Source organism: Eleutherodactylus coqui, chromosome 13 (genome assembly GCF_035609145.1).
Source record: "Eleutherodactylus coqui strain aEleCoq1 chromosome 13, aEleCoq1.hap1, whole genome shotgun sequence".
Taxonomy (NCBI): Eukaryota; Metazoa; Chordata; class Amphibia; order Anura; family Eleutherodactylidae; genus Eleutherodactylus; species Eleutherodactylus coqui.
Window position 1 is genome coordinate 73,911,964 of NC_089849.1, and position 12,895 is coordinate 73,924,858.

Genomic DNA, 12,895 nt, shown 5'->3' on the forward strand with positions numbered 1-12,895 from the left:
TCTAGTTCCTAAGTATATTTAATTTTGTTCCCTACCTACTGCCAAGTTGTGCAGGCCTGTTTTAGTGGTACCTGCAGACAGCCACAAATTTATCATTCAACTGTGTCCTCATCATTCGCAGTGCATAAAATCTTCCACTATGGCTGGGATTGGAAATCCTAACTGTTTAACTTCTTAGATGTTGTAGTCAGTAGTGATCAGGGCATCTAAGCAGTTAGACAGAGGGAGGGGAAGTGATCGTGGGATGCTGATAGGTTTCCGTGGCAGCAGGGAGATTAATGAAGACTAGGTCTGTATTTTTTTATTCCTGTAAGGCCCAGCCAGAGAAGTATTGCAGTGTATAAAAGCAGGAATCAAATGATTGTATGATCATATCCCCTAGTGAGAGTTAAAAAACAATATAAAAAAAAAAAACATAATAAAGTGTTTTGTTCTCATACTTCTAGAAAGATGCAAACCTGTATGGCACTCATCCTTTCTATGTTGCAATGGAAGAAGATGGTTCATCTCATGGAGTGTTTCTGCTCAACAGCAATGCCATGGGTAAGTGTTTACTATATGATTAAAAAAACTTTTATCAAGTTACTAGTGGATGGTCTGTGTAGTGCTAAAATGCTCCTACTGGAGCATATGAATAGTTTCCTACCTTCCCTGGTTTTATTTGTAGGCTTAGTCCCAAGAGAGGAGCATTCTGAGAGGTAGGAAGCCAACTTTCCCAGGTTTAGATTTACCACCTGGTTTTAGCGTTAGGACCCATCTGAGCTTGGTCATCTGGACGTTGGCAGATGGGCCAATGTAATTTGATCGAATTATATACCAAGAACCTTGCATTATTTAATGTGGATAGAGTATTGATTATAGGTATGTATACCTCTGATAGTAAATTTATTTTGCGTGCTGTTGCCATTTTTGGTTTCTGCTTCTACTGTGTGTTGCAGCCATGGTTTAATGTGCACCTATATATTTCTATTGAGATATATTTCCATTGGGTAGTGCTGACCTATTTTATCTTTTTCTGCTATATATACTGCATTCTATTTTTAACATTTTATATAGTGCCAACATATGTAATATGGTATACACAATAATACAGGGGGGGAACCTTGGGGGGGAAGAGGCAGGTGGGGCATGTGCCCTGCGTGCAGTCAGGACTGGAGGGAGGAGGGGACGCCAGCCTAGCAGTTTAACACCCTACAGTTCACTCAGAACAGAGCTGATTCTTCAGAAAAAGGACAAGATAGTTTTAAACAAACTGAACTTGTTCTGCCTCAAATGGCTGTAGCTCCAGTTCCTTTAATGCTCCTGACATGCTTTTGGTATAATTTTAAAGCCAAATGGCAGAGAAAACATGTTCATAGAATGTATAGAATTAGAGATACAGCCATTTGAAGTCGGGTCAGGAATACTGAATTTACCACTGACATATCTGGTGCTGAGCAGAGAGGGGGCAGAGGGAGACGATCTGTGATTGTACTGTGTGTCCCAGGATAGAGGTTACATAAACTTTTCTTCATGTTATCCCCCCACTTAACAATCAAAGAACATATTTTTTCCCAGAAAAGGATTGAAAAGATAAGCACTTGCTCATCTAATCATGTCTCTATGCTGTTTAACTATGCAGATGTTGCCGACACTTCTTAGGCCTTAGTCACACGGGCGTTTTTTCGCGCAATTTGCGGATCGCATTACGGATGCGCATCCGCAAATCGCATGACCGATACCCAAAAATCGCCCAAAAATCTGCTCCTAGCCACGTTTCATTAGAAACGGGCCGGAGCTGTCCAGCGCATTGCATACAATGGAGCCGGCAATACAGCCGGCTCCATTGAAAGCAATGCGCTGCGGGCGAGCCCGGGATGAATTGTCGGGAAGGGCTTAAATATATAAGCCCTTCCCTGCAATTCATCCAGAAATGTGTTAAAATAAAAAAAATATATATACTAACCTTGTCCCGGCAGACATAGTTCAGCGCGGCCGGCCTGCAGTGGGTGTGACTCAGACCTGCCCCCTGATTGGCTCAGCCTGAGCCAATCAGAGGCAGGTCTCACTCACACCCATTCATGAATGAGTGTGAGTGAGACCTGCCTCTGATTGGCTCAGGCTGAGCCAATCAGGGGCAGCTTTGAGTCACACCCCTTTCACACCCACTGCAGGCCGGCCGGGCTAAACATCGTCTGCCAAGAGTAGGTGAGTATATATTTTTTTTTTATTTTAACACATTTCTGGATGAATTGCAGGGAAGGGCTTATATATTTAAGCCCTTCCCGACAATTCATCCAGCGCCGTCCGGCAGCCCATTGCTGTATTGCCAGCTCCATTGAATTCAATGGGCAAACATCGTTCTTCTCTGCCACAGCTGTTTGTCTTCTATATGTTCTCAATGGGGTCGGCGCTGCTGCCGCCGGCCCCATTGAGCTCATATAGAGAAGAGAACAGGAATCGCAGATCGCAGATAGGTGCGATCTGCGATTTCTGTTCTATAATTTATCGGACGAGCGCATAAAAAGCGCTCATGTGTCCGATACCATTGCAAAGCAATGGTTTTAAAAAATCGCCGGACGCATGCGAATGCGCAAATCGCGCGAAAAAATGTCCGTCTGACTAAGGCCTCACTGTGGCATCTAAATATTTTTACAGGAATCAAAAGCTAATTAAAACTTTTTCCCTTTCACAAAATGGTTTAAATATTAAAAAAATATTAAGAACCAAAAAAACTGCACATAATTGGTATTGCCAAAACTAGAGATGAGTGAGCACCCAAATGCTCGGGTCCGCGTTATTTGAGTCGAGCTTTTCCTAAAATTCGAGAGCTCTACTCGAGTAACGAACCCCATTGGGACTACAATGGGAGACTTGAGCATTTTTGTATGGGGGACGCCGGGTGCTGAGCTTTTTTTTCTTGGTTTGTGTGTTCTCTCTCTCTCTCCCCTACCAGACAAAAAATTTGCCAATGACGCACGCTGCGTCGCGGTGGGGAGGGGCCAAAACAGGCACATCACAGCGGGGAGGAGCCAAAAATTGGAGCGAACACGATTTGATGCTCATTCGAGTAACGAGCACCATCGAGTACGCTAATACTCGAACGAGCATCAAGCTCGGCAGAGTATGTTCGCTTAACTCTCGCCACAACCCATACTGTAAAACATTACATTTATCCAACAGTTATATTTTTAAAAAAATACTATAAAAAAATTTCCAAAATATTCATTTACTGTTCATCTCACTTCACCAGAAGAGAAATAAAAAGTAATCAAACAGTTATATACGCCACAAAATGGCATCATCCTGCCAAAAACAAGCCCACATACTGCTCAGCACGGCTGGACACTAAAGGGTTATCCATTTGTTTTGAAAAAGATGTTCAGCCTGCTGTATTAAAATAAAGATATGCTCCCCGCCTCTCTGCCACGGCCATTGCCAGACTGATTTTTTGCCTCTGTTGCAGCAAAACCTAGCTATACCTGTGAATAATGTATATCCATATACTCCTAGATGTCATACTGCAGCCTGCTCCTGCTTTGAGCTGGAGAACTACAGGAGGAATTTTGGATTTTTATGTCTTTTTGGGTCCTGAGCCTAAAACAGTCATCAAGCAATATCAGGATGTCGTTGGTAAGAATGGATATAAATGTAACAATAAAATTTATGTTATCTGTTTTCTTCATGAACTTTTCACTATTTGATCCCAAATTGCTTGAAGACGTACTTTCTGAAGCAAAAAAAAAGATTTGGGTAGTACCGTAGCTATTTGGTTTAAAAATGTAAGGAGGTTGAGGTTTTTTAGTTGTTATACTGCTGTTTTTAGGTTTAAAGGGGTTGTCCCGCGAAACAAAGTTGGGTTATACACTTCTGTATGGCCATATTAATGCACTTTGTAATGTACATTGTGCATTAATTATGAGCCATACAGAAGTTATTCACTTACCTGCTCCGTTGCTGGCGTCCTCGTCTCCATGGTGCCGTCTAATTTCAGCGTCTAATCTCCCGATTAGACGCGCTTGCGCAGTCCTGTCTTCTCCCTTCTGAATGGGGCCGCTCGTGCTGGAGAGCGCTCCTCGTAGCTCCGCCCCGTCACGTGTGCCGATTCCAGCCAATCAGGAGGCTGGAATCGGCAATGGACCGCACAAAAGACCTGCGGTCCACCGAGGGTGAAGATCCCGGCGTCCATCTTCGCAAGGTAAGTAAGAAGTCACCGGAGCGCGGGGATTCGGGTAAGTACTATCCGTTTTTTTTTTCAACACATGCATCGGGTTTGTCTCGCGCCGAACGGGGGGGCTATTGAAAAAAAAAAAAACCCGTTTCGGCACGGGACAACCCCTTTAACTTTAAGAGGGGGAGGGCATTACGACCGCCTGGTTCTGAGTGGGAAACCACCAACTGGAAACCAGTAAGGTGGGCGGAGGAGAGAGGGAGAGTTGTGAAGAAGAGTCATGTTTGGGAGGGTCTCCTGGTCTTGGTGTGTGTGTGCTGAGCTACAGTTGCCCTAACGGCAGAAACCTATACCGGTGAAGTTCCTCTCTGCACTAATGCCCAGAATGAGCCACCTCACTCCCTCCCTCCTGGTCCTTGAGTCATTTGACATTGTTCAAAGGCAGTTCTGATTACCACCTGACTGTGGAAGGGTGGCCGGTGCGAGGTAAACTGTGCTAAGGACTGACGGACATAGTACCCAGACTAGTCACTACACCAGTAAATGGGATAATAGAGTTAAAGGGGTTGTCCCGAGGCAGCAAGTGGGTCTATACACTTCTGTATGGCCATAATAATGCACTTTGTAATGTACATTGTGCATTAATTATGAGCCATACAGAAGTTATAAAAAGTTTTTTACTTACCTGCTCCGTTGCTAGCGTCCTCGTTCCCATGGAGCCGACTAATTTTTGGCCTCCGATGGCCAAATTAGCCGCGCTTGCGCAGTCCGGGTCTTCAGCAGTCTTCTATGGAGCCGCTCGTGCCAGAGAGCGGCTCCGTGTAGCTCCGCCCCGTCACGTGCCGATTCCAGCCAATCAGGAGGCTGGAATCGGCAGTGGACCGCACAGAAGAGCTGCGGTCCACGGAGGCAGAGGATCCCGGCGGCCATCTTCAGAAGGTGAGTATGAAGACGCCGGACCGCCGGGATTCAGGTAAGCGCTGTGCGGGTGGTTTTTTTAACCCCTGCATCGGGGTTGTCTCGCGCCGAACGGGGGGGGGGGTTTAAAAAAAAAAAAACCCGTTTCGGCGCGGGACATCTCCTTTAATGGTAATTGGAGTAAAAAAATGACCGGGAAAGGCAACGGCAAACACCCCGCAAAAACAGTTTGCCGAAAAAACATTACCGTGTGACATCACTCAATGAGTCAGTCATGACTTGGTACTTGCATCAGGAGACTTTACCTTTACCTACAACATCTGACAATGTACCACAGTGGCAATAATAAAAGAGAAGTGAAATGTGTGACCGTTATGTTAAAAATGAGAAGTGGCTCACTGGCATTACTGGAGGAAAAGGGGAAAAGATGCGAATAGAGGCAACCACTGTGTTGAATTGCTTCTACTCTCCATGGAAGTTTTTCTACGAGTTCAAAAAGCTTATTTGGCTCCCTGTGGGGTCCGCTTGTGAGTAGAGGAAAGATTGATGCGGGAAATTTACATTATGAGCTCCACTACCAAGTGCTAATAGTACATGCTGAACAGCACTATAGACTATACATTATATAAGGAATGGGTAATAAAATAATTTTGTATTTTAGGGTATCCCTTCATGCCACCTTATTGGGGCCTTGGATTCCACCTCTGCCGTTGGGGGTACACCAGCTCTACCCTGACTCGAGAAGCTGTGAAAAAAATGAGGGATGCTAAAATGCCTCTGGTAACAAAATACAGTATTCTATTCTTTTATAGCAATATTCCTACTGACAATAATACTAAATGACCACTGAGTTCCATTTTTTCAGAGTAAATTGCTCATATATTAAACTAAAAATGTCTCAATATAGTGTTCAAATATTGTACCTAGTAGTAGTGAGTGTTTATCCATTGTGGTAGGATCAACACTACTGAGCGCATCATACTGGATAGCCTATTTTAAGGCCTCGGGCACATGGACGTTTTTAGGTCCGATTTGCAGACGTGCTTGCGATCTGCAGATTTATAGACCCAATGCAAAGCAATGGGATCGGTCACATGTCCATCTTTGATGCGGATGTGACGATAATTTTCAGGACACACCAATTCGCAGAACGCATGTAACTGCGTTCTGCGCAAATCGGTGCTTGTATATGCGCCCAATGGGCCGGCGGCAGCAGCGCCGACCCCATTGAGAACATATACTAAGATTGTTCTCCTCTGCCACAGCTGTGAATGACAGCTGAGAGCTGCCTCTGATTGGTCCCTGCACTCAGCCAATCAGAGGCAGCACTCACTTACCCATTCATGAATTCATGAATGGGTGAGTGAGAGCTGCCTCTGATTGGTGAGGGCTGTGACCAATCAGAGGCAGCCCATTCGGCAGGCGGGGATTTTAAATCCCCGCCTGCTGAATACTACAGGAGAACTGCCCGCAGGACGAGACTGAACTCCGACTGCAGGAAAAAGGTGAGTATACTTTTTTTTTAATTTTTACACATTTTTGGATGGTTTTCAGGGAAGGGCTTATATTTTAAGCCCTTCCCCGAAAATTCATCCAGCGCTTGCCGGCAGCCCATTGAATTCAATGGGCAAACATCGTTCTCCTCTGCCACAGCTGTGGCAGAGGATAGCGGGCAGCGCTGGGCCGTTTAGCTGAAAACGCTGCTAGGTGCAGATTTTTCAGCGAATCGTCGGGCCTGGTCACGCAATTTGCGGACGCAAATTCAATCTGACATCACTCCAGGGGGGTAGAGAAAACCCACATTGATGAGAAGAGGGGTACACTGGACCACTGTTCTTGGGATCAATGGGGGTCTCAGCAGTGAGACCCAAACTGATCAGACTTTTATTACCTGTGCTATGAAGAATTGATAGGTTGTCTTGCAACTAGTTAACAGGTAGGAATCATTACATGGGCATCCATGGAGTGCAAACATGTCACTTGTCCACAAGTGTTCCTCCTTGCAGCTACCCTGTGTTCTGACTGATGCAGTAGGATCTTTTAGGCTGGGTTCACACGGGGCTGCAGATCAGTCGTGGACTGCCTGCCTCCAAACCCCCACCATTTGGTGTGGGTTTTGAAGTGGGTTTCATCATGAATTCGAATGCGGAATTCACCCCCTCATTGAGAGAAGGTGAATTCTGCAGTGGAAATGGTGACATAATTGACATATCGTGGATTTGAACTCTGCATCGCATGTCAGTTTCCGGATGGGTTTTGTGCGGGTTATTTCCGCGGCATGTGGACCAGATTTTGAAAATCTCGTCTACTTTGATGCTACTGTAAATGCAGCGGAATTTCAGTACGGAGGTTCCGCCCCGTATGAATACAGCCTGAGCCCATAGTCAGACGGGCGTCTTTTCGCGCGATTTGCGCATGCGTCCGGTGATTTTTTAAAACCATTGCTTTGCAATGGTATCGGACACATGAGCGCTTTTTATGCGCTCGTCTGATAAATTATAGAACAGAAATCGCAGATCGCACCTATCTGCGATCTGCGATTCCTGTTCTCTTCTCTATATGCGCTCAATGGGGCCGGCGGCAGCAGCGCCGACCCCATTGAGAACATATAAAAGACAAATCATTCTTCTCTGCCACAGCTGTAACAGCTGTGGCAGAGAAGAATGATGTTTACCCATTGAATTCAATGGAGACGGCAATACAGCCGGCTCCATTAAAAGCAATGGGTTGCCAGCGATCGCGGGATGAATTGTCAGGAAGGGCTTAAATATATAAGCCCTTCCCTGCAATTCATCCAGAAATGTGTAAAAAAAATAATATATATATATATATATATACTCACCTTGTCCCGGCAGACGGAGTTCAGCGCGGCCGGCCTGCAGTGGGTGTGAGTGAGAGCTGCCCCTGATTGGCTCAGCGCTGAGCCAATCAGAGGCAGCTCTCACTCACACCCATTCATGAATTCAATGGGCAAACATCGTTCTCTGTCACAGTTGTTACAGCTGTGGCAGAGAAGAATGATTTGTCTTCTATATGTTCTCAATGGGGTCGGCGCTGCTGCCGCCGGCCCCATTGAGCGCATTTAGAGAAGAGAACAGGAATCGCAGATCGCAGATAGGTGCGATCTGCGATTTCTGTTCTATAATTTATCGGACGGGCGCATAAAAAGCGCTCATGTGTCCGATACCATTGCAAAGCAATGGTTTTAAAAAATCGCCAGACGCATGCGCATGCGCAAATCACGTGAAAAAACGCCCGTCTGACTAAGGCCTTAGGCTACGGCCATAAGTAGTGGTATTTCTATGTGAAAATTTGCAACATAAATTGACATGCTGTCGCATTTAAATCTGCTCCACGGGTCAATATACGCTGTTACCTTTTTCCACAGCTTGTGGACAAGATTTCTTAAAATCTCCTCCACATTGCTTATACCTTAAAGGCACAGAAAATGTACAGCACTTACGCCATGTGTGGACCTCCCCTTAATGTATAGTTGGATGCAGTACACTGTATATAGACGGGATTTCTAATGGCTAAGGACATTAGATTTTATTGCATCCACTTACAAGTCTTTGGAAACAGCTTCATCCCCATAGTAAATGCTGAATCACAACATCCAGACCAGGACAGAGTTCAAGTTCTAAGAGAAGCCTTTATAGATAAACAGGTTTATTGATAGGGTGTAAGAGACCCTGGGCACAGGCCCAAAGCATTGGGATTCTATAGATAGTTTCTAGCCAAGATGCAATGACCTTACTGTGCCCAGGTATTCCCACGGTACAGAAGAGCAGCCTGATATACTTTACTGTTCAGTACTAATAATGAATATCCCACTCATATATTTCATATTGCTGCCTTCTTTAATTATGAAAACTTACAGCAAAGGAATGCAGACGTCCATAACCAATAATCAGGTATTTGTTTAAAATTTCCTAGGATACGCAATGGAATGACATTGACTATATGGACTCATACCTAGATTTCACTTATGACCCAGAACGCTTTGGAGATATGCCAGAAATGGTGAATGAATTCCATCAAGCAGGCATGAAATACATAGCAATTGTGGTAAGGATTTCAAGCTTGAAAGTATCAAGAATTCTGATTGTATATTCAACCTGAACTTCTTCTATATCATCAGACATCAGACCCATATCTCTTAGATAAGATGGGTTTGAGGACCTCAATCTATGCTGTAGGTCTCATTAAGTTGGGTTGTGTAAAATGATTGTTGGCTCTCAGCTGGTCCTACCTTACTTCTATGGGTCTTTGAGAGGATGCTCTCTGCTTTAACCTGCCCCAACTATATGTAACTCATGTGGCTTCACCAGTCACTTAGTAGAGTAATTGCTCTGCACCTACATGGGTCCTCATGATTGCTATGCCACCTTTCATGAATCCTGACTTACCTTGGTTGCAAACGTGCATTTTACATAATACCATGTGGTATGCTAAGTGAATTGACCCAGGCCAAATGATGGCAGATGCAGTTTAGGCCCAAGTCCTTTTGAAAGGGATGTCATCTTGTTAAAGCACTGCTTAACTAGTAGTAGCAATATAATTGAAGTTACCAATAGCAAGGTGTTGGGTACTTGAAGAACGCAACATTGTCTTTTTCACACTACACTCCAGAACTCGAAAGGAGGAGTAATAGTCTTAAAATTGCCCTCTTCTGCTCCACCAGTCTAGTTAATTTGCTAGGCTCAGAGGATATGCCCTGAAGTAGGCCTCAGGACAACCAGTCACTTTGTCCATTGTTAAGTCCGAATTTGGGCAGATACACTGATCAGTCAGTAGCTCCCAATGTCCTTCAGTCTATCAACTTACCAGCTAGTCTCATGGCAACCAAATAGACCTTCTGCTCTGACTTATTCACAGCTAGTTCCTGTAACACTACACACAGTCTAAGCCACATTCTCTTCACCCCTTCTTTCTTCACTTAACATTTCCTCCTATTGGTTCCTCTCTAGCGTAGAGTGAACCAAACTAGTTAAATCCTGTTCCAGCTTGAACTTTATTAAAAGTTTTGGTTTGGTATAAACCCAAATTGAGCTTTTAGTCAAATTCTACCCCAAACCGAGGACAGAGTTCTACTGATTTGGCTTGCTCAACATTGGTCCTGAATACTGATGTATAACACTGCTGTAGAAAGTGTTATACACCAGTTTTAGGGTTTTTGGTTTGAACTAATTCTGGTTTTGTATGAACTAATTCGGACTGAACCAAACTTTTTGCAAAAGCTCAGCAAACTGGCCAGACCAAACTTTTCAAAAATTCGCTCATCTTTACTCCTTACTTTGCAATGCCACAACACAACTCTCAGTACAGAATGCTCCCACTACCCCTACATCAACATCAAGCCCTGTGTGAGCCCATGCTGATACTTGACTCCACCTTCCGTGAGCCCTCAGCCAGGAAACTGTGTGTTCCTGGGACAAGTGATAATGTTAAGGTTTGGTATTGCCACTGCACACAACAAGCTGGCAGCCATTGTCAGCACAAGGGACAAAACAAGCATACAAAACAAGGAGGGGCAACCACATAGGAGCAGCAATGGGGGCACCTTAACAGGGGTAAATATAAAGGGGAGAAAATAATAATACTTGAAGGGCGAAATGAGGCCTATCTTCTCAGCAAGTTATCCAAAGTTCAGTTAGCGAACCAAGCCTGGCCAAAGTGACTATTTCACTATGAGCAGCTCACTGCTGAAAATACTAGCATTCCTAATTGGAATGGACGGCTTTTACCCTCAATCCTTACGTTCATTATCTGATGTTAGCATTGTCCATTTCTTAATGTGTACTTATGTTTATTAGGAACCAGCTATTGGCCTTTCTAGTCCCCATGGTAATTATCAACCTTATGAAGATGGATTGAAGAGAGGAGTTTATGTCACCAACGAGAATGGTCAGCCAGTTATGGGCAAGGTCTTGTACTTAACCTCTTCTGTTTAACAAACACCTTTATATCTGATATTATTCTACTGTATTTGTATTATAATATAAAATATTTAGTTTTCTGAAAAATACATAAAAAATAGAACATGTTTAATTTCATGTAAAAAAATTATATTATAGCCAGTTAGGTATGGATGAGAGTGTTGGACTGTTCTTCTTCAGCCCATGAGAGCAAATCTATGTATATAGAATCTATATGGGATGTGTGCATGTTTACTCCCTGCAATTGCGATTCTTTGTCACCTGTAAGATTGTAGTGCTTAAAGTGGCCACTAAGAGGCCAAATTCTGGAAGGGTTTAGGTGTGAAATCCAAAGAAAATCAGAAAATTGGATTGGCTAATGAGCCTAATTATGAGGCACCTGAGAGGGCTCAATAAAAGAGAAGGTGTGCCCCTTAGGAATGGCTCCCAACCTAGAGAAAGAGGCTCTGTATAGTACTGACTGCAAGGCATGATGGGATGAGATGCTCCCTGTGCTAGTACATGATATACTGTATGTTTGCATTTCTGAGGCTCTAGACCTAATAGAAAGTGCATTGGTACTGTTTAGCAAGAGGGCAGATGGCCAGGATTTGTTTTATGCACTATGTTGGTGTAAAGTGCTGTTTGGAAGTATTTTTGCTATGAAGAAGCAATAAACCTGGCATAAGGCAGATTAAAAGAGAAAGCTGTGTGGAAGTTGATCAACTTTGTGTGCCAACTGTGTTATGGCGATCCTTAGCGAGTGACTAATCCCCTGATGTCACACACTTATACCCTCATGTCACACACCCATACAGTCGGCATTAACCTGCATAAAGGCCATACCAACAAGCATCAATCTCATTGATCAGCACTTGTCAAACATTTGCTGTGGCTCTTAGATTGCTCCGTCAGACAAGTTTTTGGCAGCATCACTCATATCGGTTTTTGCTCGGTTGATAACTTATCCCCAACCATTAGTCTAAGACACTACACCTGGTTTGATTGACCAGTTCTACCCATGTGATCAGTGCTGGCTAATCAGAGCTGCATGTAATGTCTTAGATTTCCAATGCATACTAGTACACAGTGTACATCAAGTAGTCAGAGAAGCGGTGCGGCCATCTTTGTTTTTCCAGTTCAGTATCAGAGGGTCAGTTTAATTTCCTACCCTAAAAAGTTGTATGCCTTTACAATTATACAATTCTGAATAAGAAGAAATAATGGATTTGCTTTTTATGAGGTATGGCAGAAATTTACTTCATTATTCACTTGTTCTATATAGGTTTGGCCCGGCCCAACTGTGTTTGTTGACTTTACTAATCCAGAAGCACATGAATGGTGGTATGAGAGCCTCAAGAATTTTCATGATAAGGTGCCTTTCGATGGAATGTGGATTGTAAGTAGCAATCATTTACATATATATTTTTGTACTGTTGAACATATTAACATGCATAACTGTTTCAAAATTTGTTGATGTGTCCCACATGATCTGATGTCCTAATTGTATCAAACCTTTTTTTTTGTTATAGGATATGAATGAACCAGCTAACAATGTACATTACGTCCCTGTTGATGACTGTCCAGACGACACAATAGAAAATCCTCCATATGTCCCTAGTAAGTTTTATCTCCATGTGAAGTTCAGGAAAAATGGTGTGTGTGTGTATATATATATATATATATATATGTATATATATATATATATGTATATATATATATATATATATATATATATATATATATATATATATATATATATCACAAAAATAACTTTGCAGTTGAACAGATCTGAACCTACAACTCCAGCACTGCACGGCAGCGGTACTTAAAACTGAGCCACCACACTTCTTCTGCCTTCTCCATAGGAGGAAAACATGGAGAAAACCATAGATAATATACACAAAGG

At 43.3% G+C, this 12,895-nt stretch overlaps 1 protein-coding gene across 4 annotated transcripts in view; it reads left to right on the plus strand.

Annotated features, from left to right (window-relative positions):
- Positions 1–12,895, plus strand: part of LOC136587938 (lysosomal alpha-glucosidase-like) — a 98,936-nt gene that overhangs the window by 69,373 nt on the left and 16,668 nt on the right. For all 4 annotated transcript variants that reach the window (XM_066586782.1, XM_066586780.1, XM_066586783.1 and 1 more), the window contains exons 5-11: positions 447–543; positions 3,493–3,612; positions 5,730–5,848; positions 9,005–9,136; positions 10,885–10,995; positions 12,272–12,385; positions 12,519–12,606. In XM_066586782.1, the coding sequence (XP_066442879.1) occupies positions 447–543; positions 3,493–3,612; positions 5,730–5,848; positions 9,005–9,136; positions 10,885–10,995; positions 12,272–12,385; positions 12,519–12,606 (781 nt within the window). The remainder of the gene's footprint in view (positions 1–446; positions 544–3,492; positions 3,613–5,729; positions 5,849–9,004; positions 9,137–10,884; positions 10,996–12,271; positions 12,386–12,518; positions 12,607–12,895) is intronic.